Below are 24,200 nucleotides of genomic sequence, written 5' to 3' on the forward strand. Positions count from 1 at the left end.
CTAACTACAAAGTGTTATGTGTATGTAGTTTGCTCTCCATGTCCATGTTCCTCCGTCGCATCGCCACACTATCCCACCCCATCACCATTTCATCCATCCACTTGTTCAGCTAACTAACTATTGTTGATGCAATGCCAGTTGTTGCCATTTGTTGCTGTTGTTCTTACAAAATATATAGAGCTCATCATGATTGTTTTGTAATTGGAATGCTACAAAAGCCCCAGCAAACAGTGGGTGCAATGGTGGTGAATGGGGCGGGAAAGGCAGGAAATGAAGGCGCCTGACAGAATGCAAAAGAAAGGCGGATGGCGGATGGTGAATGGTGTATGGAGTGGTACAGTGAAAGGATGAGGAGAGGATGGTCGATGGACGGCGACGGCGTCGTTGCTGTTGTTGTTGATGTCGTCGTCGACGAGTGAATGCCAACTCGACTAACAATTTGCTTCAATTATAAAAAGCGTCGCGACAAAGTGGCGCCAACGAAACGGCGGGCGGTGAATGTGAGTGCATTGAGTGGTGTGGTGTGGTGGGTGAAAGGAGGAATGGGGCATGAGATGCTGTTGCTTCTGCTGTTGTGAATGTTGATGAAATGGGTAAACACTGAATGGTTGGACAGGGCCAGGGCAAAAGTATTCGGTTGATAATCAGCATGGCAACGCAACTCAACTTCTGCTCCCGGCTCCAGGCTCCTCCTTTAAGCCCAACAAATGCCTTAACATGGCGAGTCAACGACTGAATGACGTGGCACGGCCTCGAATGGTCGAGAAGTGGAATTGGAATCGAGACTGGCGTCAGCTAAAAGGGAGCTTCCCTTTGTCAAGAACTGATGGACACGCTCTTGTGTCATGGCCATATTCGCTTATGTTTTCTTTATTTTTGTATTTTCCCTCTCTCTCACCCTCTCTCTCGTTTTGGTCTCCCTTTTATAATGCATTATAATTGCGTTTTATGTTGGACCTTAGCAATTAACGTGGCAAGTTGTTGCTGGACTGAGGACTTTGCAAAATCTCACACTCTCTCTCTCCCTCTCTCTCTCCCTCTCTCTCTCTCTGTTTCTCTGGCCATCCTCTACCTGCATGTTCTTGGGATTTGTGACTAGGATCCAGTACCAGCTACATTTTACCATTTCTATTTCTATATCGATCTCCTGGTGTTTGCTTGCATTTATGGCAGTCCATTGAACTTGTTTGTGTTGTGTATGTGTGTGTGTGTATGTGTGTAAACAAAAATGGCCACAACAACTTAGCAATTATCCGGCACAACATGCGAATCTCACGCTCCTTTCTGCTTAAGCTCATTCCCAGCGAGCATGGCGACCAGTGAGCAGTTTGTCCCATGTCCAGTGATGATTTAGTGTACTCATGTGATTCATAAATATCACTCATCAACGTTGGCTGATTTAAGGCTTAAGAGAGGAGACCTCGCACCTCAGACATTAGACTTTAGACCTTCGAGTGAGCATATTCGTTTTTGATCGAGGGTTAACCACAGCAAAAGTCCAGGTAGCATCTTTTGTGAAATTAAGAGAACTACACTAAAGAAATTACTTTTTAACTAGCCCTCGTCAGTTTCTGTGTGTGTGTGGCATTTACAACCAGTACCAGTAGCCAGAATGCATACACAGAGGGAACTTCACTTTGTACCGCATGCCATAACATAACTGTTGGCGAGAGATGGAGAGTTTCAAAACGGACTGGACTGGACCGGAGTAGAGGTCTGGGATATGGGATAAGGTCAGTCCGAGACTGAGGTGTATTGTCATTTATCATTGTAGCTTGTGGGAATGGGAATGTTTGGGAGAATGACTGCATGCCTTGGCCATTGAAGTTTGTGCACGATTCAAGCAAAGCCAAGTTTAAACGTTAATAGTTCACAGTTTACTTGATGCATTGCCACGTAGAGAGAGAGAGAGAGAGAGACAGATAGAAATGTGTTACTGTAAAAGGAATACCAGGATAATCTGTGGTACACACAAACATAAATACATACGTAGGAAAGGAAGGGAGTGCAGAGCGAGGTGCAGATAGTTATTACCAATGGAATTAATTTGCATCCACAAAAAGTAGTTGTTAATTTTTCAGTTTTGGGTTAATTAATTACTACACACTTTCATCATGATTATCTTTTAACTTGAATTTGACTTGACTACACTAAATAATAGGTTAGTAATTGTATTCATTTAATTTTAGGTTAATTGGAATTTGACCGGGGGTGGCGGATTTGGGTTCCCCTATTCCATCATGGTCATAAATTTTCTTGCATTTTGCTTGCCGTTTGTAATTTATTCGCATATTTCAGTGTGACAGCCTAAAATTATGCTACAAAATGCTTGGAATACCCTATAAAGCACAGCCCAAGCATCGAAATGTGGAGGTTGTCCTGTTGGGAGGGGGGAAAGAGGGAATGGAAGGGGAAGTTGGGGCGATGAAATAAGGGCACAGAACTCTCTGCGCGCTACTAAACGCATTTACGTGTCAAAACTAATTTAATGTGCCACCCGGGGGCCTGGCGAAACGAAATGAAACGAAACGAAATGGAACGCAACGGAAACGGAAACGCAAACGCACTGTGCCACCGAGTGGCATGAGCCCCAGCGAGTTAACCGACCATATTTTGCTTATTTATTTGTTCTACCGCCATAAACCCTCACACACACACACACGACATAAACACGGACACGGGGAGAGTGTAACACCCACATTTCTCACCTAATAAAATTACAATGGAACGCACCCCTGATGGCTTTCGCTGGTCTCTAATGCTGTTCACCCTCACGTGTTGCTCCAGTTTGCCCTTTCTAGATACTTTCCCCATATTGCTTTTTCCATTTTCTCTATTTTTTTTGCCATGTATGATGTAAATTTAATTTTGGTTTTCACATTTTGAGGTTTTGCCATCCAACATGCACAACGGATCCATCCAGTAGCGAAAAGTAGACACAGAAACAGCAACAGAAACTGAAGATGGCAAGTAAAGTGTCCTGCTGCTGTCGTCACTGTCCCCTGAGGCTTTGGAGCAGCACCACCATCAGCAACTGCTGCTGTAGCTGTAGCTGTAGCTACTATAATACTTCTTTCATCGTTGTTCATGTCATCAACATGGCATATTGTATGCCTTTTGTCCAGTCAACCACCCAACCCACCAACCCATCAACCCACTTCCAACCCCCACTCCGATCTATACACGCACACACACATACACCGGACTATGCGGATAGACATTTGCCTGCAGTTTGATTCCCTGGCGTGTGACTTGTCTTGCTCCTGATGCTTTTATCCTAGTCCTAGTACATTCATTCGATTGCATTTCTTTTCAATAACTTTCTTTTTTTCAATTAAATATTTCCATCCATGATTTCTGTCGGGATTTCAATACATCTTCTTATCACACTTTTTGTGTTGTTGTTGTGTGTTTTTTTTTTAAATTTGATTTACCCTTGGTTTGTCTCTCATTTGTATGTGTGTATGTAAATCTATCGGGTACATATAATTTCGTACTTTGCCTTTAGTTAATCCAAAATTCCAGATATATAAAACAAAGAAATACAGAAGTAAGGAAAAGTGTTGACAGACAATGAATCCGTTTCGACAGCATCGGTTTGACCATGCAAACAATTTAGAGGATCAGCAGGAGCAGCAGCAGCAGCAGGAGCAGCAGGAGCAGCAGCAGCAACAACCGCCGCAAGATCAGTTGCAACAGCTTCAGCAGGAAGAGCTCCAGGAGGAACTGCTCCAGCACGAAGAGCTCCAGGAGGAATTGCTCCAGCAGGAAGAGCTTCATCAAGAAGAGCTCCAGCAGCAACAGCGCCAGCAGGAAGGGCTTCAACGGGAGCTGCTCCAGCAGATTTTGCAGCAACAACTGCAGCGACAACTGCAGCGACAACTGGAGCGAGAACTGCACCGGCAACTGCATCAAGATCTGTTACAACAGCTGCAACAGTTTCAGGAAGAAGAGCGCCAGGAGGAACAGCTCCAACAGGTAGAGCTCCAGCAGGGAGAACTACATCAAGAACACCTCCAGCTTCAGCAAGAAGAGCTCGAAGAGGAACAGCAAGCGCAGCTGCAGCAACAGCGGGAGCAACAGTTCCAACAGCCTTTGCGACAACAGGACAATCAACAACCATTAAATGAGCAGCGGGAACAGCAACAGGATGACAATGTGGAACAGGAACAGAACCCAGATCGAGAGCGGGAGCCATTTCCGGCACAGGGCCAAGCCGGCAACATGGCCGTACGTGTGCCTCGCCCGTTTCAAATTAATATGGAACGTTTCATGTTGAGTGTGCGCATCATTCTGCAACGCCAGACTGTCCATTTCGATATTGGCGGAGGAGATGGCATCCTTGTGTGGAGCTGGCGACGTCCAAGTCCGCCCACTGGGCAGCTGGGCCAAGGCGATGGCGATAGCCCGGAACGTATTGCTCAGCGTCAGGTGTTGCCCACATTATAAGCAGATCACAAATACGGAGAGAGAAAGAGAGGGGGAGAGAGAGAGAGAGAGAGAGCGAAGAGGAACAGCCTTGAATTGGAAGGACGAAGCGTGCGAATGTGTGTGTGGTCGCTTTTCAGTATTTTGTATTTTGTATGCTTGATAATAAATTACTATTGTGATTTGGTTAATTGGTCATGATGCAATTCCTAGACGAATAGGTATGCGGATACACCATCTCGGCAGTGGCCACATCACCAGCTCACATCAATCACATATTGTGCTATTATTATTATCATTATTATTATCCCTTTTAGCTTGTTTATATGGCTGACAGGCAGACGATGGCAAAACGTAGACTCGATGACTATAGGACACGCACGCATATAATAATTTCCTGTTCAATGAGCAATTACCGTAATAAAGATACATCTCGGCTACTCTATTATAAGCATCGTAGATGCGGAAATCATCTCCTGCCTACCATCGTACCAAAAATAACCCTGCAGGACCCCCGATGACAATGGCAATGACTCTGCGGCTGCTGATGATGATGAAGATGACAATGATGATGACGATGATTATGACTATGACTACAAGAGCTAAAATTACTGGAATGAGATTGAGATAGGCGTGACAAAGAGATGGAAATTTGTTTTTGTTTTATAGGATTATTGATGTTTGCCTAACCTGGGAGCTGGAAGAGCGATTCAATCTGCGTCACATAGTCCTCGTCGTCGTCGTCCTCGGAGTCGGAGTCATTGAAAGTTATAATAATGCTATATTCCATTGTTCACAACAATTGCATTGCTGTTGCTTGTATTACTCATAAATTGAATATGCTTTAAATATCGAACTTTAAATTTCAACAAAATGAACTTGAAAATCTTTTAACTTTCTAAGGCAAACAAGGGCGAAACCTTAATACACATTTCGAAGCGCGTGCATCAATCAAAGAATGAGAGACATAGACACCGACACAGAAACAGAGACAGCAACAGACAGACAGTTACCATTAGCTTCAATAGAAGTCACTCGTACGGGGATTCGACTTGAAATTCCGGGTTTGTCTGCCGCCATTAACAGGCAATGGCAATGGCAACCAGCAACATTGAGCAGCTGTCAGACAGTGGAAGCATTTTCAAGTTCGTTCTGGGGCTTGGGGTTTGAAGGTTGCTTGCAGTGCTTGGGTGCGGGGTTATCCTTTGTTTTCTTCATCAAGAGCACATTTTATTGCTTTATGCGTTTAATGAAGTGTTGCTGAGAGAGGCAGAAAGCGGGAGAGAAAGAGATGAGAAGAACCCCTGGGAATTGGGTCTGGGACTACAACTGAGACTGAGACTGAGACGGGCACGGTCAGAACGTGCAACCCTTCGCTTTCACTTTTTGGGCTCGCTTTCACAGCATCCACATATCAAACATTTGTGACAGCGTATGACTGGCTGACTGGATGACTGGCTGACTGACTGACTGACTGACTGACTGGCTGACTGCGTAACTGACTGACAGACTGATTGATTGACGACTGCCTACCATCCAACCCAGACAACTCCTGACTAGGACTGTCTGTTGACTCACACTCGTTCACATGTAATGCATAAAGAATGAAGCTTAAATAAAAGTTGGAAGATGAGAAATAGGATTAACTTGTCACACAATTGAATTTAATTTTCCGTACACACACACACACACACACACACACACACGCACACTCACAAAGCATCTTAAAACCTTCCCCCACCCACCCCACCCCATCCTGTTTCTCCTGTTCTTCTTGATGGTCTATTACTTTCGCATTGGGGAATAGAAGCTGCATTTGTTGTACTTCTGGCCGCTTTATCCTGCTGAATAATGCTTTTTGTGGTTTTGTTGAGACCCAAGAACTCGAGTTTGGGTTCGTTTTTTTGTAATAAAATTACCAGAGCCTTCTCAGAGATTTGTCAAAGCAATCAATACCGTGGGATATATGTTGATATAACTTTCGATTGGTTCCTTTGTGTGCACGAGCCGAGATTGGCTCGAAGAGGACGATGTCATGTAATTGTCTGTTCGCAAATTGAGGAGAAAGTTGTCTGTAACCTTAGACCAGATGAAGGAGAGGGAAATCCCATATCATCTAGTATGCCATGCTAGTATGCCATTTCATTACAGTCAGTTTGAAGAATATGAAGTGCTCATAGTTTTCCATTCGTTGCTTTGTACACAACTAAAATTTCTCACGTGAAGGAGTTTTTCTATTTAATTCTATTTTAACGGTTTATTTTGTAGATGAACATTTTTTAAATAAAAGTTTTAGTATCACTTTTTATCCTGAAGGCAGAGATGTCTTCTGCTTGCAATTCCGAATCGGATACCGAGTTGGGCATTGACTGGACGCAAAAGCCAATCAAGAGCCGCTCTTTCTATAATAGCCGATTCCGCAATGTTATGCAGTCGCGACAAAAGACCACTCATTCGACATCACCAACGTCCACACGTGACACATCCACGTCGGACCATCAGTCGAGTGCGTCGCGGCGTTCGCTTCTGCCCACGCCACCGGCGGCATTAGGTGTGGGTATGATCCCTCCAATGGCATCATCCCAAATGAGTGGAGTGGAGCGATATAGGGTGACTTCAACATCGGGCCCGGAGCAGCGACCCTATCGCAAATTCCTTGAGATCTGCAGCCAGGACATTGGCGCCATACTGGGCAGGGCTGGGAGCACTGTGATGCGAGTGGAACGTCAATACAATGTGGCTGTCTATCTGGATCGCCAGCGCCTTCTGCTGATTGTTCGTGGAGGGCTGCAAGTGCAGGTGAACGACGCCCTGGTCGACATCTGTAAGATTATCACCGAGAACCGATGTCGGGGTAATTGGTCATCCATGCATCAAACAGGCCGACAATCGGCTGGTGGCCACAACAATAACAGCTGGCGCAGCACATCGATTCCTGGGATCTCGCGCAAAAAGTTCCCATTTCCAGCCAGGGAATTCACATTCAACTATCGCGAATCCCCGGAGGTAACCGCACTTGGTGAGGGCAGCGTATTGGCTCTACGCGATACAAATCACATTGTGGTGGTGTTCAATAACTGTGAGGGCTTCGAATTCTGCTGGCCGAGACCAGTTTGGCTTTTTGAGCAGGCCTTTGTCCAGTATGGAAACAACTGGGCCCAAGAGCTGAAGGAGCGCTATGGACGACCTACGGTCATTCAAGGTCAAGGTTGGCCAATTTTGCTACAGGGTCATGACCTAATTGGCGTAGCTCGTTCTGGCATGGGCAAAACATTGACCTACCTTTTGCCCTCATTGCTGCACAGCGACCGACTAAGGCGACGCCCAGGACTATCTAGTTTAGGAGCCGATGTTCTAGTCCTAGTGCCCACACGAGATGCGGCCATGCAGGTGGAGCAGGAGTTGCAGAACTTTAGCAATGGCCAGGCAAGTTGGTAAGTTGAGATTGCATCGAGGCACACTATTGCCCAGATTTTTCCATAATTTTCGTTTATTTTCTACTTAGTCTCCTTCTGGTGGATGGCTCAACGAATACATATTCGCAACTGGATCAACGTGTGCAATGGATCATTGGAACTCCTGTCCGCATTGCCGAATTGCTCGATATCGAGGATCTTCATCTGAGTGACATAAGTTTGTTCATCATAGACGGCGCCTTTCGCTTGTTGGCAATGGGCCTCGAGCCGCATTTGTATCGCATTGCCGAAAGTATGAGGATGGATCGGCTGACCGTCATAATGTCCATTAGGTGGGATGCTCAGGTACATCGCTTGGCCAATAGACTCACTCTGCGACCTGTTTTGGTCTGCATAAGCCCCCGCGCAGATCCAACGAAAGGCATTGCCAGATCCAGGTCTACCAAAATGGTGCGGCAACTCGTTTATGTTCTCCATGAGCACGACAAGTTCGGCAAATTGATGAGTTTTCTGTGTCAAATGACCCCGTACGACAAGGTCGTAATCTTTTGCAGCACCAAAGAACGAGCCACTGAGCTATCCCTACAGCTGGGCACCAACAACATGATGAACGCCTGTCTGCATAGCCTGCTCGGGCACGAGGAGCGATCGCAGATTCTAAGTGACGTAGGTAGCGGTTATGTACGCATACTCCTTGCCACCGACCTGGTCGCCCATGGCCTGGATATCGAAGATATCAAGTGAGTTCTTGTTCACTCAGTGTTCAGATGCAGTCACTCTCACTTTGCTCTTATTTGCAGTCATGTGGTCAACTACGATTTCCCGCCAGGCATAGCCGACTATGTGCTGCGAGTCGAACGTACTGCCCGATCGGGGCGCCTTGGCAACTGCATTAGCTATATCACTAGCACTACTGACAGCTTCCTGGCCACTCAATTGATTGCCATTTTGGAGGCTGGTATGCATGAAGTGCCCATAGAATTGCGCCAAATGGACCAGCGTGTTAATCAGAATCGCCAGGAGCGGCGCACAATGAGTGCTTCTAGTTCCGTCAGGCGTCGTGGTCCCTGCCCTACGGGAGAGTAGTTCAACCAATTGGATAAATTTAAAATAAGTTTCGTGTAGTTTGTCTGCTAAATTTCTTGTCAGTCCCCTTCAACCCTCTAACCGTATTCTAAATCGTCTTTTCAAGTACAAACCAATTCAAAACTAGTGTATATACTCTAGTTCATTTTGCAGCATTCCAAAAGAAAGCGAGAGTCTATATCTCAATTACGTGAGCCTTCAGAAAAAACGTGGCGTTTAACCTTTCTGGCCCTCATATATGTATGAACCCTGTTGGCCATGGCCTCACTTCAGTTGCCAATTTGACGCAGAATGCACGTGAAACAAATCATATGCCTTACCGTAATCTGCTGTAAGTATTTTCACAATTTTCTATTGGACAAATCTAATTTCTATACTCATATAGTCACCGCTTGGGCAATGGCTGAAACATCAACTTCAACGGCGACGACGACGGCGGCGACGACGACTGAGCCATCGACTCGCCGTAATATAATTAAAAATTTTGTTGCCCAAGTGCAGCAATTAATTGGCAAACTTATGCAGGATTTGCAAAAAATTTAAGAGAAATAAATTTTGTTATGTGAAATCAAAGTCAAATAAATGGCAAAATGTGTGTGATTCACCTTGTGTTTGTGTGTGTGTCTGTCTGTGTGTGTGTGAGGGAAATATTTTCTATAATTCCTGACGTGACGTGACTACCTGTGGGGCACAAAATCGAAGAAAAAGGGGTCACACCAGAGTGTTAAACAAAAATGAAAATGCCAAAAATTATATCCAAACATAAGGAAAGTTGACATTGCCAAGTTTGCCGAAATACTATACACTAAAATTGTAGAGAATTACAAAAAGAAGCTGAATAATGAAACACTTTTCACTACACAAGAAAACCGAACGAAGTCAAAATTTAGAACCACACGGAGAAAAACTTAAGGAATTGTTTTTGTTAACTTTTTCATATGAAATTGTTTAAGAATTTCATATCGAATATTGTTTAAGAATGTCGCTGAAAGTAACGACTCGAAAATGAAATGTACCTTTTTGCTAGGGTATGAAAACAGCCAAGAAACATAACTACAACAAACATGCAAGAAAATGTGTTAAGAAAATCTTAACGAAATTTCTCACGTTTGCCATAATTACGAGCAAAATACGTGACATGTGTTTTGACTGCGAAATTTTGCCATCGACGAGAGAGAGAGAGAAAAAGAAAGAAAAAAACAAGCAAGAATGAATGAAGAAAACCAGTACGGAAAACTCGGCAAAGAGTTGGGGTCGCAACCCTCCCACACCTAGTCTAAGAACCTTTCCCCTTTCCCTTTTTTTTGGCAAGCTGTGACCAGTTGTAATGCATATGCAAGACCTTTGCCGAGTTGTAAATGGTAATCATAATACTTAGCCAATAAAAATCTGTAGGAATAACTTTATGTACATATGGTAAGCCAACCCCTTGAGCCCCCAACACGGTCCCAACCCGGTTCCAGCCCGATTCATAAACGACACCAGCAACCCGTGCGTAATTCATAAAAATCTCTTGTACAAATGTTTGTGACTTTAGGGCCAAGCATTAATAATGGCTGTAGCCAAAGTTGATACTTTGAATAATTTAAGCCAACGCCAGAAGAAGAGTGAGCGACCTTAAAGATGCTGTTGTGTGCGGTATGCACAGGATGGTTGTGGCAAGGACTCCCAGTGCGTTGCGTGATTGAATTGCTGCCTGATTGACAGTTGACAGTCGAAATTGATTTGGCTGTGTTGTCGCGTGGCTTTCGCAGTGCCTTCCTTCGTTTTGCTACTCTCAATGGTGGTTGAAACAATTCCATGAGCGCTCAGGAGCTGAGGAGCTGGTGATGGTGATGGAGTTGGAGTTGGAGACGGTGCCCCATACATACATACAAACAGCTACACTTATTAATCCCTCGAGTGCAGGCGTGCATAAGTATCGGGCAAATGGATTAGAAATTTTTATGTAACATTTTTTTGTTCTTTTTGTTTTGGTCTGATGATGGTTGAATGGTTGGATGGCTTGGCTTGGCTTGACTCCAATGTTGTATTTCAATTAGGTCTGGCTCCGTTTTTGCAGAGTGCTGAGTTCTGACATATGGACCACCTTCATTTGACATATTTGTGTGTGACAGTTAATGAACTTCTGTCATCTCTTCGTTTCTCCTCCGTGCACTAATCAAAGATGCAATCGATATGTGAGCGGCATAAGCAATCTGTTGATTAAGAGAACAACAGCGCGAGAGAAAGGAACTGAAAAAGTTTGGGGTCGTAATGCAGTCAATTAATTGATGGATGATGTGCACAGGAGAATGGAAACAAAGAGGGGGGGAATTTAAGCCAGTGAAAGAGAATGAGAAAACTGCATACACATAAAGAGTAAAGAGTTTTATCATTGAGAGAGAATATATTCGATTAATTAAATGAAACAACAAAAAAAAGAGTGGTATGGAATCCTGGAAAGGACATTGCCATCTGTTCAAAGTCGGTACACCACATTAGATACGGAAATGGAAAGAAAATGCTTTAATATTTATGCAGTAATTCCAAAATATTTATTTTTTACTCTCTATCTAATACATTTTACAAAATTGTTAACAAAAATTGAATTTAGTAAATGATTTCAGCTATTTTGATTTTTTTTTGTTTGGAAATTGTTTTTTCTTAGCCAAGTACTCCACCTGGTAGGGCACCACTCAACGCTCCACTGGTGAGTCCACTGACTACTCCGCCGGCAGCTGCACCGGGCAGTCCACTGACCAGTCCAGTAACCGGGCTCAATGGCGAACCAGAACCACTAGCTAGACCACTGGTAAGTGAGCCGACGGGGAGGCCGCTAAGTAAGGAGCCTTGAGGGGCAGCATAGATGGTGCCCAGGTAGCAGGCTGTAATTGAAGAGATTTTCAAAATCAATCAATCAATTTTAATTAATTCATTAAATCCTTTGCACTACTAACCGCACAAAAGCAAAGCAACGAAAAAGGTTTTGTTGAACATGTTGTTAGAGCGAATTGAATAATCGAACTGATTTCGAAATGGGATCCAATGTTAGCTTATATAGTCGAAATATGGCTTATACAGTATTCGGTTAAACGCTCTAAAAGCACGTTCTAAACTCTGACAATCGACAGTTTAGACAGTTTATAGCACATGACGTTTATTTTAAAGGCATATGTATGAATATATGAGATATCTAAAGTTAATCGTCCCATAACATCGATGGATTTACATGTAGATACTAAATAAGACTTAATATTCCCTTTTTTTGGGTACTTGCTCTCTGGGTTATAGACCCTCTCGTTCTCATGCCATTGAATTTGGTCTGAGCTCAGTTTGTTTGAGTATTACAAATTGTTTTTTATTTTTAAAACATTTACGTTTCGTCACGTTCATGTTGAATAATTAAAATTTCGCATGTTGTGGGTAATGCCAATGCAAAATAAAAACGTAAAAACGTAATAACAAAAACGAAAAAAAAAAACAACACATGTAAATACTTAATTAAAATTGTTTGGCATTTTTTCACACGAACATTAATAAAACATTGTCTATTTAACTTTTATTTTACCCATAATACCTAATTAGTTGTTGAGTATTTTCTTTTTCCCCTTCTACCTTCTACCTTCATTTGCCTGGCTAAATAGTTGATTTTGACTGGCCGATTGATGGCCATCTCTGATTGAATTGATAAATTCATTGGCCACTACACACTTTTGCCTGCTGACCAAGTTTACGTGACCGAATCAAGAAAATTTGTCAAATGCTTCCGGAATGCATCGTTGAACAGAATTGAAGAGTGGTCAAATTGGTCGAATGGGAATGTCTAAGAGTTCTATATATTTTCGCAAATCAGTTATCAAGATGTCTATCGGCAGACAAGTGCTACAAGCTGATTTGATAAGCGAATCGAGTTCAGCTATATCACGTACAATTCACTCGATGTTTCCGCACATGTCCGATATAAAAATGAACCAGATGAATACTTTGAAAATCAGTTTAATTAACCAAATTTATAGAGCAGCAACTCCCAGAGCCAGCAACTACGACAACGACAACAAAAAGAACATCAGCAACAGCAGCATACAAAATAAAACCATACAAAAACCCATCAAATAAGCAAACCGAAAGCTAATTAAGAATATGCGAGAAATTCCAGCCGAAAGGATGATGATGCCGTCACGTAGCTATTTAATTGCTCTAGTTGTGGTGACAACATTAGGTAATTAGTATAATATATGCATGCCTCTGCATGCGTGTGTGTGTGTGTGTGGCAACTGTCTGATTTATAATTGATTATTATCTATCTATTTCGATTTGTTCCCAGCAGCCATTTGTCAACCATGTTCCGCTCAAAACTCTACATTTGTGGCAACAATTGTCAGCTCGAACAATACGCTTCAGTCGGCGAATGGAGCGACGCGTGTAAATGAAACAATAACGATCAATATCAGTGAGATAATTGCGGCGGCAGCAACAGACACCGATACAGACACAACGACATCGGAAACTACATCATCCAGCACCACAGACGCAACAACAACCACAGCAACACCAGCAGTCACTAGCACGGCACCAACCACCACTTCGACAACCACCACAACAACACCTGCAACAACATCAACTAGTACCACGACAACACCCGCAACAACATCAACAAGTACTACGACTACACCCGCAACAACTTCAACTACAACCATAGCGGCAACCACACCAACTACTACCTCAACAACACCAGCAACAACATCCACTAGTACCACGACAACATCCGCAACAACATCAACTAGTACCACGACAACACCCGCAACAACTTCAACTACAACCATAGCGGCAACCACACCAACTACTACCTCAACAACACCAGCAACAACATCCACTAGTACCACGACAACACCAGCAACAACATCGACTAGTACCACGACAACACCAGCAACAACATCGACTAGTACCACGACAACACCCGCAACAACATCAACAAGTACTACGACAACACCCGCAACAACTTCAACTACAACCATAGCGGCAACCACACCAACTACTACCTCAACAACACCAGCAACAACATCCACTAGTACCACGACAACATCCGCAACAACATCAACTAGTACCACGACAACACCCGCAACAACTTCAACTACAACCATAGCGGCAACCACACCAACTACTACGTCAACAACACCAGCAACAACATCCACTAGTACCACAAACAACACAAGCCAACAACAACACATCAACTAGTACCACCACAACAACACCAGCAACAACATCAACTAGTACCACGACAACACCCGCAACAACTTCAACTGCAACCATAGCGACAACCACACCAACTACTACCTCAACAACACCAGCAACAACATTAACTAGTACATCAACAACACCCACTACAACCATAGCGGCAACAACATCAACTAGTACCACGACAACACCCGCAACAACATCCACTAGTACCACAACAACACCAGCAACAACATCCACTACAACCGCAGCAGCAACAACATCAACTAGTACCTCAACAACACCAACAACAACATCAACTGGCACCACTGCAGCATCTTCGTCAACTAGTACCACAACAACAACAACCACCAGCACAGTGGCGCCGACAACAACAACCGACGCGTATTATCTCTCTACGATGTTACCGTATCCCTATAACAAAAAAGCGACGACCAATAAGCCGTATCGTCGCCACCGAAAAGGCCGCAAAGGGCGCAATGGTAAAAAATGGCGCCGTCGTACCACAACAAGCACCACCACCACCAGCACCACCACGGCCGAGCCCACATCTAACTTTCTCGATTCAAGCGATGAGTATGATCAAATTGTTGAATTAGCCGCCAATGGCGTTCTTGAACCTCTGCCTGGCTTGCCCCTGAATCTAGGCAACATTCATAATCAACGGATACCACAGTAGAAGGGAAACCGTAAGACTAAATCAAAAACACATATTCTATAGTTAGTTTTAGATGTAAGCAAAATAAAGGCGGTGTGCCCAATATAAAGCAGAACTTAAAATTTTTGCAATTTCTCAAGCTATCGGTTAAACGATTTTAATCGATAAAGTAAGCGATATTTACTTATTATTTTAAGTAATCGGTAAAGTGAGAATCGTTTTGAAATCCCTAAAAAATAGTATCAAGAGTTTACCTTGGACCTATCAACAGTTATTAATTTAAAACTGAAACTTTAAAATATTCTCTTTATCTATCTAAAGATTTTAAAAATCTTAATTCATTAAAATAGTGTTATCGATATATTTTATAATCCAGCTTTGCCAGATCTGAGTTAGGTAACTAGGTTCATTCAAATCATAATTAACTAAGATGACAGAAAATATGTTCTATGGAGCACTCCCAAAAAAATAAATAACAAAAGTCTTATTAAGTTAATGTTTTTCTCTTAAAATTTCCATTTAAGGACAATCAATTTATTTTAGTATAAATTGAGCCAAATCAATTATAAAACCAATTACTTTCATTTTTGTTTGTAATTGAGATAAGATTTAATGATTGAATGAAAGGAGCACAATTAAAGGACGAATCAACATTTGTGGCCACCTACCTTTACCCGTATCCTTATAACAACCTTTTACCTTTACTCCTTTCGGGCGTCGGAACAAACTAAATAGAAGGCAAAAACTACATACAAACAGGCAAATAAACAATTTGGTGTGCAATTAATTTAGCAAACTGTTTGTTCAACACAAATAGCCAAACACACACACACATACACACACCCATACCCACACCTGCACACACAGACACACACACAGACACTCACTCAAAGAGAACATACATACATATTTTGCCTGTGAGTTCTGATTCCAAGATTTGGGAATTTCACTGGCCTAGACATGGCCGCATACCCATATGGCCACATGTCCATGAGGCGCACTAAACAAATACAATTTAACTTCCACTTTCAACACATCACAACATGCTGTTACCACCCCCCACCCTCATCCCCACCACCTTCAACCTCATCGTCTCACTATCGTCCTACATTTCTCCCCTCCTTGCCAATTGACCGAACCCGATAATGGCCAGCAGCCAAGTCAATTAGCACCGCCTTGCAACGCATGCAATTAAAGTTGAACCACCACCGAAACTATCCTGACCCCTCAGACACCCTTCCACCCACCCATTCACCCATTCTGGTCATTAAAATCTCCGCACAAATGCTGCCGGCCGGACAAAAGTTTTCGCCGCTTTCTTTTCCATCCCCCTCCCACCCACTCAGAGGAGAAATTATTACCCTCACTGGCTGCTCTTAGGAAAAATAATTCACTTACTAATCAAAGTGACAGCTGGGGACTGGGTCAAGAAGGAGCAGGAGCAGAAAGAGGAGGTGGCAAAGGGCTAGGGCGTTGAACTGTGTGCGTCTACTTTTAGACGAGAAGCAGACCAATGGCATCCAATGGACATGTTAACGTGTCACAGTTGCAAAAACAAAATGCCAATTGTCTACAAATCAGTCTGATTCAGAATAGGTAATAATGGAAATGTCTTTAGATTTGGTAGGAATTTATAATTTTCCATTTGAAATAGGATTGAATTACAAACAGTTCGCAATACAGTCTCTGTCATTCTTAAACTTTGCCCAGCCTTATCAATAATGGCTGCATTCATAAAATACTAAATTAATGCAATATCTGAAATTCACACAATCTGTGGAAGTTCATACACTTGTATGGGGGCTGGGGTCTGGACGCATCTTGCACATGTGGCTTATCTAGCACGTGCCCTCTAGAGAGTCGAGAGTGTCTTATTTCGGGTTATAAGTAGTCACAACGCAGTGTCCAAAAATGTCAGAGACATTGAGAACATGCAAAGATTTGGACAACAATTGATGTGGCTGCTGCTGGCCTGTATGGGTGAGTTGAAGCCAACGACTAACTAGTTAGTTAAAGTTATGCTGAATGATGGTTTCCTTGCAGCTATTAGCTTTGCCCAGGGTTGGCTGGTGAAACTACCCAAACTGGAGAATCTGATGGAGAAACTGGAGGCCGAGAAAGAGGCTTTTGATGCAAAGAAAGAGAAGGAGCTCAACTGGTTTGAGGCCAAAAAGGATAAGGAGCTGCTCAAGAAGCTGGATTTTCTCAATTTATTTGGTGCCAAGGAGGAGGCCAAAGAGGAAAAGAAACTGAACGAGTGGGAGAAGTTCAAGCAGTGGTGGGAGGAGAAAAAGCAAAAAGAGCTCAATTTCTTTGAGGATAAAAAGGACAAAGAGCTAGAGCTGTTGGATGAAAAGCTAAGCAAAAAGACGAACAAAAAAACTAAGAAACAAAAGTCAACCACGGCGACAAGTTGCTGTTATGGCTATGAGAAGGACCAGACCACAGCAGCTGCTTATTCAGCCGAGCAGGAAGACGACAACGACACCGAGGACGAAGATGAAGTGGAGCAATACCAGGAGGAGGTCACACAGAAGTCGTGTCCAAAGAGCTATGGCAATTATGGCAGCAGTTATGACGTTCGAGACGACGATGCCGAGGGTATACGCTACTTTACCTGAAATTCCCCCAAAAGAAACCAAAAAAGAAAAAACAAAAAATAACCCCGAAAAAGAAACTGATACGGAAACTGAGAAGAAATTGGCCATGTACATATATATATATAAATATATATATATAGGAAAGTATCTGATGTAATTACATTTTTAATAAATATGATTAAAACCAAAAGCAATACATATGTATGTATGTATGTACCTAATGTATTCATATGTATGTACTTATATATTAAACTTACTTCTACATAGAATGTGGCAACATTTTGTCTTGTCGTCTGCATATCATTTGCATATAAATTGAAATCCCAGGTTTCGGTGACGGTTTTCGTTTTTGGTTCTCTTTCTCGTAGACAGCCAATATTTTATATATATTTTATACCCCTCCCCTTCGATATACATACATACATACATATGTACATATATACATGTGATCCATCATAGACTAACGAAATGGACGACAAAAACAAAAAGTACGCAACATGGCGGTTTCTGTGGGACACGAGACTCATCCGCGCATCATCCTGTCATCTACAAAGAGAACAGCCACAAGGGGCAGGGGAAAAGCAAAGGTTGTTACAGTATCCAAATGACACATTGTGCCTATTATTTGCATAAAGAGTGAATAGCAAAAATATGTAAACAGTCTATCTATCTATATAGGTACATACGTATGTATATACATATGTACATATATTTTTGTCACCATTACAAAGTGGTTTATCTTGTCATTTTCGTAGACAGAGATGAAAACATAAGACACTGACTTGGAGTGCCATAATTGGGCATGTACAAACACGTGTAGGGGAAGGTGGGGCAACCAAGCGCAGTCGAGATCGTATTTTTATACCCTTGCAAAAAGGGTATATTAATTTTGGTGTGTAACGCATAGATGGAAGCATCTCCGACCATATAAAGCATATATATTCTGGATCAGCACGACGAGACGAGTTCAAATAGCCATGTCCGTCCGTCCGTCCGTCCGTCCGTCCGTCTGGATCGACGCGATCTCCTCCTAGACCGTAAGAGCTAGGATCAGCCGATCAGCCGGATCGGATCACTATATCGTATAGCTCCCATACAAACGTCAAGGTCACGAACAGTGACTTTTCTCAATAACTTTCTTATTTTCTGAGCTATTGTCGTGAAATTAAATATTTATGAATTTGTTACAATAACAAACGACTGCGCCAAATTTGATCAAGATCGGGTGACTATATCATATAGCTCCCATAGGACCGATCGGTCGAAAACAGTGACTTTGGTCAATAACTTCGTTACTTTTGGCGCAATTGCTTTCAAATTAAATATTGGTTAGTTTAATATATCTGTTAATGACTTTGCCGAATTTAAAAAAGATCGAGTAACTATATCATATAGCTCCCATAGGAACGATCTGTGGAAAACAGTGACTTTAATCAATATCGTCGTTATTTGCTATGCCAAGATTGTAGGCCGTTCTTTTGGAAACATTACACTTTTTAGATAAAACGTTTTTCGACTTTGATGGCTATAGGTAAGGAAAGAGTTACCAAAAAAGTTGCAAGGGTATACATACTTTGACGCGGTCGAAGTTAGCCCCGGCCCTCTGGTTTAATAACAAACTTAGGCGTATTACTCATAATATCTAAAATGCTTTAACTTATCGTGTGTCATTGGCAGTTTGAAATGATAAATATTAAATATGGCGCATCAATATCATAACTATTGTTGAATGAAAATCGGTATATGAACTTCGGATAGGTAAATCACAATCAGACCGAATATAATACTACATCATATTGCTTCTATACTAACGGTAATAAAAAAGGTCTTAGCCATTTTGAGCTCGACACGCGCTCTATTAATTGGCTTTCTAGAGAAAAATCACATATTAATGAGCCATTAATAAATAGTTACACAATGAATTAACCCTTTATTTAAGTGCCTATCTCAAACGATATGTGTTTAAAGTCAGGATGTGTGAATGGTCCGACCCTACACCCTAAAGTATTGATACTGAATCTTCCCATATATATATTATGACAGTATATTTTTTTTTCAATAAACTTCTCCATCGATGGGTTCCATAGCAAAACTATAAGTTTTTTAGTGGCCCGATCCAACAAATTAATAAAAAATAGCTTAAATACCAAATTCCAAATGAAGCGGCGGGACGTTGAGTCGCATAGGTGGACAGGTGGACAGGTGGACAGGGGAACATGGCTATATCGACTCAGAATTTGTGATCCTAAAATTCTGAATGTGATCAGGACAAAAATTACTTCTTTGCTGAATCTATCGTCAGCTAAAACTTTGATTTCACAGGATTTTGCTTTTTTGGATTAGCTTTAGAAGTTAAAAAGGGTCCGAAAAACAACCGCCTTTTTATTTTATATTAATTTCTATCAGTTTTCAAAATATTATTATAAATTTTCTTCATTTCATTTTTATTTATGAAAATTGTAGCCTTCTAAATATATTATTTTTAAGTAAAACGCTTTTGAGGTTTCTAATCCAACAAATAATCTTATTTACGATGAAAGAAATGAGAAGTAATTTAATTTTTGCTTATTTTTTGGATAATGACAAAAATAAAAGTAAGATGTTTTTTTAGGAATAAACTTACAGAGAGTCAAAAATAATGATTAATATTCGTGGTTTAGAATGTAGAGTAATAATGGAAAAATTACTACTGGCACATTCAAATAAACACTTATTCAGATGGAGAACAAAGAAAAGTGTCTATCTTACTTCAGTTGTGACTTTAAAAGTTTAATAAGTTAAATGCAATTTCGTTGGCACTTTAATGGAAAAGTTTTTGTTTATATTTTCCGTGAATGTGTTTTCTGTTGACGTCAAACTGAAACACAGTTTTATTTTAATTGTTACAATCCTTTTAAATGGGTTGCCATGACAGTGCAATCAAATTTGGATCAAATTTTATCAAATTTAAGCCAGCAAAAAGAAGATGAGCCGAGATAAACCTTTATTCACGTGTTAAACAAACATACACCATATGGACGAGTAATAATAATAATTTCTTTTGCTTGTTTATTTTCATTTGGCAATCGCTAAAAATGTTATGCTGATGCCACGCAAATTTCCCCCCGCTCGCTTTGCACCCCTCCCCGCAACCGTAATCGTTGCCGTGCCATTTTCACTCACCTGTGAGTGAAACGAATGAAAATTGTGTTGACTCAATGTTTGCATAAAATGTTGTTGCAATTGATTACGCACAAAATGAACATAAATTGTGCAAAATTTTTGCTCTGCAGTTTCTGTGGATTGAAATCAATGAGCAGCAATTATATATTTGATAGCATACTTTAAGGCGTCTTTAAAGTGATGTATTCTTTTCTTTTTGGGCTCTTGACCCTAGAGAGCATTTTCAGGTCCCCAATATAATCAGAAATTTGCACAAAACTATTATTTTTGTTTCCAAAATGGAATTGTAATTGCACTCAACTGATACACACACAAACTCACACACACACACACGGCAGTGGTTGATGATGATTTTTAGGTTGGGGGGGACGAAAAAAGTTTTTGGATACTTGTTTTCGACTTTCTTTATTTCGTTGTATTTTTTTTCTTATTTTTTCTGCTTTGATAGCCCAATTTCTTTTATTTGGGGGTCAATCTTGTTAATTTCAACGGAAGATAAACCATCCACCGTCTGCCCAATGCCAGACGCTTTTTGTTTCCGATTATACAGATATAAATGTATATATAAGTATGTGTACGTGTACGTGTACGTGTACGTGTACGTGTACGTGTACGTGTGTGTGTGTGTGTGTGTGAGTCTGTCTATTGGGGTTAGAAAGAAAGTGGCAGAATGGGGATGAGAGTTCGTTTGGTAATCGCAATTAAGATAATCAAAAAAGTTTTGACAGTGGACTGTCAGTCTATGCGGTGTTTTTACTTTCGCCTGAGACTTAGTTTTTACCCCAAGTCCTTCTCGAGTTTTGTTGTCCTGTTCAATTGCCAAAAAAGACTGTGGGGATGCCGATGTAGATGTGGATGTGGATGTGGCTGCTATGCAGGATGCGGTCTGCTTTAGGGTTAAGCAAAACGAAAATGTCTATAAGAAAAATGAAACCTACATATAAAAAACTTTGCCTGGTCAAGATTGTTTTGGTTTTTGTACTGGTTTGTGTTGCCTACTTTTTAGAATGGCCAGGGTTGCCAAGTTGCTCTTGCTGCTGCTGCTGTTGCTGTTGCTGCTCTCTGTGCAAAGTTCTTTTGCCGTTTTTGTTATTGCATACTTTGCTGCCGCCGCTGCAAAAACAGGCCAAAAACTCAACTTCTTGTGTTGTGTAGGTTGAAGCATTGAAGTTGGAGCTGATGTTGAAGCTAAAGTTTTATTGCTTTGCCCTAAAGCCATGGCCATGGACGGAAATTGGTTTTTGTTTATGATGTTGCTGTGTGTGGAAGAAAAATAAAGGGATTCGGATAGGGGGAAGGCACAAAGTTGGCAATTAACAACTTTCTCTCTCTCTCTCTCTCTCTCTTTAGATGGAAAATATGTTAGTAGGTGGCAGAGATTTTAAAACCAAATGGCAAAAGCAATCGTAAGCTTAATACAAAATTACAACAATCATATTAAGTAAATATCAAAGAATTTAACTTTAGCTATGTCAAAGTTTATATAGTCTCTCTATAAATTGGACATCAGATATCAGCCAGGTCAAATGGATTATACATGAAATAATTTGGAAAAACTCTTTTTGTCTCGTTTACACTGTACTTCTGACTTGCCACTTAGCTTATAAGGACACTGATTAAGGACATTACTATACTTAAATTCTCTCTTTCTGTAACATATCTTTGTCGGTGGTTAACTCTGTCACAGTCTTAGTTGAAGGTCCATAAGTGTCAGTCCATCTCTCTTAGAAAAACAAAACACACGCTGGCCACCTCTCTCACACGTATATAATATAGTGTGTAGTTATCTTAGAAAGAAGCTAATATCAAAAGTTGTATACCAATAGTTCCAAAACTGAGTGATAATTGTACATATTTCTCAAGGGTATAAAATGGAATCATTGATTCCTTTCGACAAGTTAAAGTAGGCAGTATAAGCAAAATCAATCATTTCAATGCTCCTGAACTAAGCCTTCAGTTATTTAATTATTTTAGTTGTATCTAGGGAATCAAACGAGAAACCCAAATTGTAAATGATAGCGAATACGACCCACGGAGAAGTGGAAGTCCACATCGAAAGTGAGGTCCACATCGAAGTTAGAGCGGTCTAAACTTTGCGAGAGTATAATATGTCCGGACTGTGTGGAAGTTACGAAGGGACTCCCGGTCTCCGATGAACCATTGGCCGAGGCTAAGCATATGTGTTTGAAGAGGCGTCTACTGGAGGAGGATTACAATGATGGTCTTAATCGTGATGTGGAGCCAGCGAGAAAAAAAAGGAGAATGTCATAGTTGATTTTGATTGTGAATAGCAATAAGAGATAAATAAAGCGACGGCAAGAATTTTCTCATGTCCTCTGGTAATGCATAAAAATTACTTTTGCTCTGGTTTTTCCATCTCATAAGCAACGAAATCAATTCTAATCAAATCAAGCAATGCATATATCAAGTAGTAACCGGAAGTAGAAAGGGCAGGTGAAATCACAAACGAGCTATGTGTGTGTGTGACTGCGACGGAAATGCCATTTAGTACAGCATAGAAAGGGACTTCCGTTATGCGGATGTGCAGGGACCAAAACCAAACGAAAAGGAAAAGCCCCCACGCAAAATGGAAAGTTGGACAAACAGCAGCAGCGCCATCAGAAGAACCCAACTCAATGGCTATTGGAACAGACAGGCGTCGAGACAACGCACAGACAGAAGACAGACGAAAATGTGGGAAAGGAGAAGGTGGAGTAGAGTGAGACGGCCAGACGACAGACCGACACGCGGGACAGACAGACAGGCAGACAGACTGACAGACAGACGAGATGGCGATAATCAGATACAGAAAGAGAAATCAAGTAAACGGGGAATATCTTACTTTGGGGTCAGTCTGTGCACGTACACGATGATGGCAAAGTTTTTGGCATTTCTATGGGGCAAGATGGTGGGGATGTCATGGGCATGGAGCGGGGATGGGGGGCTGAAGGCTTCCTCGCATAATTTATGCAAACTAAATTTCCACTTTAACATTTCATTCCACTGTACTGGTAGATTCTATTGCTTATCCTTGCTTAACCGTACCACCCCAGCAATTAAATGGAACACAAATTTCTTGTACTTGTCCTCTTGTTGGCAGCAGCAGATAGAAACCAGCAGCCAACAGAAACAGAACCAGAAGTAGAAGCCTGAAGAGAATCCAGTCCTTGGCATTATTTATGGCTTCCTTTTTGGCCGTTGTCTCAAGTAGTTCCACTGGATGAATGATGCGAATTGCAATTAATAAGACCCTTTAGACCCGAGAAGCACAAACAAATAGCAAAATGAAAATCCCAATCCTAAGAGGCAAAACAAGAAGAAGAAGAAGAGAAAAAAGGGAAAATGAAATGCGGAAAAACCGCTATGATCAACAGAAATTTGCCATGCTAGGCTGGATTTTGGAAACCGACATAACCGCCAAAACAAACAAATTAAAGAAAGTTAATAGCAAATATCCTCTTGCTGTTGTTGTTGTTGCTGCTGCTGCTGTTGTTGTTTGCCAATATAAACAACAAATATATGCAAATGACTTAATACACTTACTTCACTTTTGAAACGCAGGCAAAATGTATTGTACAAGGGCCACGTGTCGCTTGCACGCAAAGCCATCATCGTCAGGTCCAGGTCTGGGAC

General features: G+C 41.5%; 5 protein-coding genes across 5 annotated transcripts; 4 read left to right on the forward strand and 1 right to left on the reverse strand.

The window, feature by feature from the left end:
• The first annotated feature begins 3,453 nt into the window (after nucleotides 1-3,453).
• LOC6652952 (putative mediator of RNA polymerase II transcription subunit 26) lies at nucleotides 3,454-4,619 on the forward strand. The gene has a single exon (XM_023181410.2). It carries the CDS (start codon nucleotides 3,574-3,576, stop codon nucleotides 4,447-4,449), a length of 876 nt encoding a protein of 291 aa, XP_023037178.2. The 5' UTR covers nucleotides 3,454-3,573; the 3' UTR covers nucleotides 4,450-4,619.
• Nucleotides 4,620-6,608: 1,989 nt separating this feature from the next.
• LOC6652953 (DEAD-box ATP-dependent RNA helicase 20) lies at nucleotides 6,609-9,530 on the forward strand. Its single transcript, XM_002075316.3, has 4 exons — nucleotides 6,609-7,862; nucleotides 7,934-8,584; nucleotides 8,645-9,261; nucleotides 9,316-9,530. The coding sequence occupies exons 1-3, from the start codon at nucleotides 6,751-6,753 to the stop codon at nucleotides 8,928-8,930; spliced, it is 2,049 nt and encodes a 682-aa protein (XP_002075352.1). The 5' UTR covers nucleotides 6,609-6,750; the 3' UTR covers nucleotides 8,931-9,261; nucleotides 9,316-9,530.
• Nucleotides 9,531-11,444: 1,914 nt separating this feature from the next.
• Nucleotides 11,445-11,950, reverse strand: LOC6652954. Its single transcript, XM_002075317.4, has 2 exons — nucleotides 11,870-11,950; nucleotides 11,445-11,797 (listed from the first exon to the last, which is right to left on the reverse strand). The coding sequence occupies exons 1-2, from the start codon at nucleotides 11,907-11,909 to the stop codon at nucleotides 11,577-11,579; spliced, it is 261 nt and encodes an 86-aa protein (XP_002075353.1). The 5' UTR covers nucleotides 11,910-11,950; the 3' UTR covers nucleotides 11,445-11,576.
• Nucleotides 11,951-12,922: 972 nt separating this feature from the next.
• Nucleotides 12,923-14,917, forward strand: LOC6652955 (integumentary mucin C.1). Its single transcript, XM_047011575.1, has 3 exons — nucleotides 12,923-13,131; nucleotides 13,237-14,116; nucleotides 14,148-14,917. The coding sequence occupies exons 1-3, from the start codon at nucleotides 13,053-13,055 to the stop codon at nucleotides 14,824-14,826; spliced, it is 1,638 nt and encodes a 545-aa protein (XP_046867531.1). The 5' UTR covers nucleotides 12,923-13,052; the 3' UTR covers nucleotides 14,827-14,917.
• Nucleotides 14,918-16,728: 1,811 nt separating this feature from the next.
• LOC6652956 (RNA polymerase II subunit 5-mediating protein homolog) lies at nucleotides 16,729-17,674 on the forward strand. The gene is made up of 2 exons (XM_002075319.4): nucleotides 16,729-16,785; nucleotides 16,849-17,674. Exons 1-2 carry the CDS (start codon nucleotides 16,737-16,739, stop codon nucleotides 17,424-17,426), a joined length of 627 nt encoding a protein of 208 aa, XP_002075355.1. The 5' UTR covers nucleotides 16,729-16,736; the 3' UTR covers nucleotides 17,427-17,674.
• Nucleotides 17,675-24,200: the final 6,526 nt, after the last annotated feature.

The sequence above is a fragment of the Drosophila willistoni genome (assembly GCF_018902025.1).
Source record: "Drosophila willistoni isolate 14030-0811.24 chromosome XL unlocalized genomic scaffold, UCI_dwil_1.1 Seg142, whole genome shotgun sequence".
NCBI classification, from domain to species: domain Eukaryota; kingdom Metazoa; phylum Arthropoda; class Insecta; order Diptera; family Drosophilidae; genus Drosophila; species Drosophila willistoni.

Coding starts and splice junctions, on each gene's coding strand:
- LOC6652952 (XM_023181410.2), top strand. CDS start 3,574: ATGAATCCGTTTCGACAGCATCGGTTTGACCATGCAAACAATTTAGAG.
- LOC6652953 (XM_002075316.3), top strand. CDS start 6,751: ATGTCTTCTGCTTGCAATTCCGAATCGGATACCGAGTTGGGCATTGAC. Junction 7,863..7,933: donor AGCAATGGCCAGGCAAGTTG/GTAAGTTGAGAT, acceptor TTTTCTACTTAG/TCTCCTTCTGGTGGATGGCT. Junction 8,585..8,644: donor CTGGATATCGAAGATATCAA/GTGAGTTCTTGT, acceptor TCTTATTTGCAG/TCATGTGGTCAACTACGATT.
- LOC6652954 (XM_002075317.4), bottom strand. CDS start 11,909: ATGTTCAACAAAACCTTTTTCGTTGCTTTGCTTTTGTGCG. Junction 11,798..11,869: donor CGTTGCTTTGCTTTTGTGCG/GTTAGTAGTGCA, acceptor CTTCAATTACAG/CCTGCTACCTGGGCACCATC.
- LOC6652955 (XM_047011575.1), top strand. CDS start 13,053: ATGCGAGAAATTCCAGCCGAAAGGATGATGATGCCGTCACGTAGCTAT. Junction 13,132..13,236: donor AGTTGTGGTGACAACATTAG/GTAATTAGTATA, acceptor ATTTGTTCCCAG/CAGCCATTTGTCAACCATGT. Junction 14,117..14,147: donor ACATCCACTAGTACCACAAA/CAACACAAGCCA, acceptor CACATCAACTAG/TACCACCACAACAACACCAG.
- LOC6652956 (XM_002075319.4), top strand. CDS start 16,737: ATGCAAAGATTTGGACAACAATTGATGTGGCTGCTGCTGGCCTGTATG. Junction 16,786..16,848: donor GCTGCTGCTGGCCTGTATGG/GTGAGTTGAAGC, acceptor GTTTCCTTGCAG/CTATTAGCTTTGCCCAGGGT.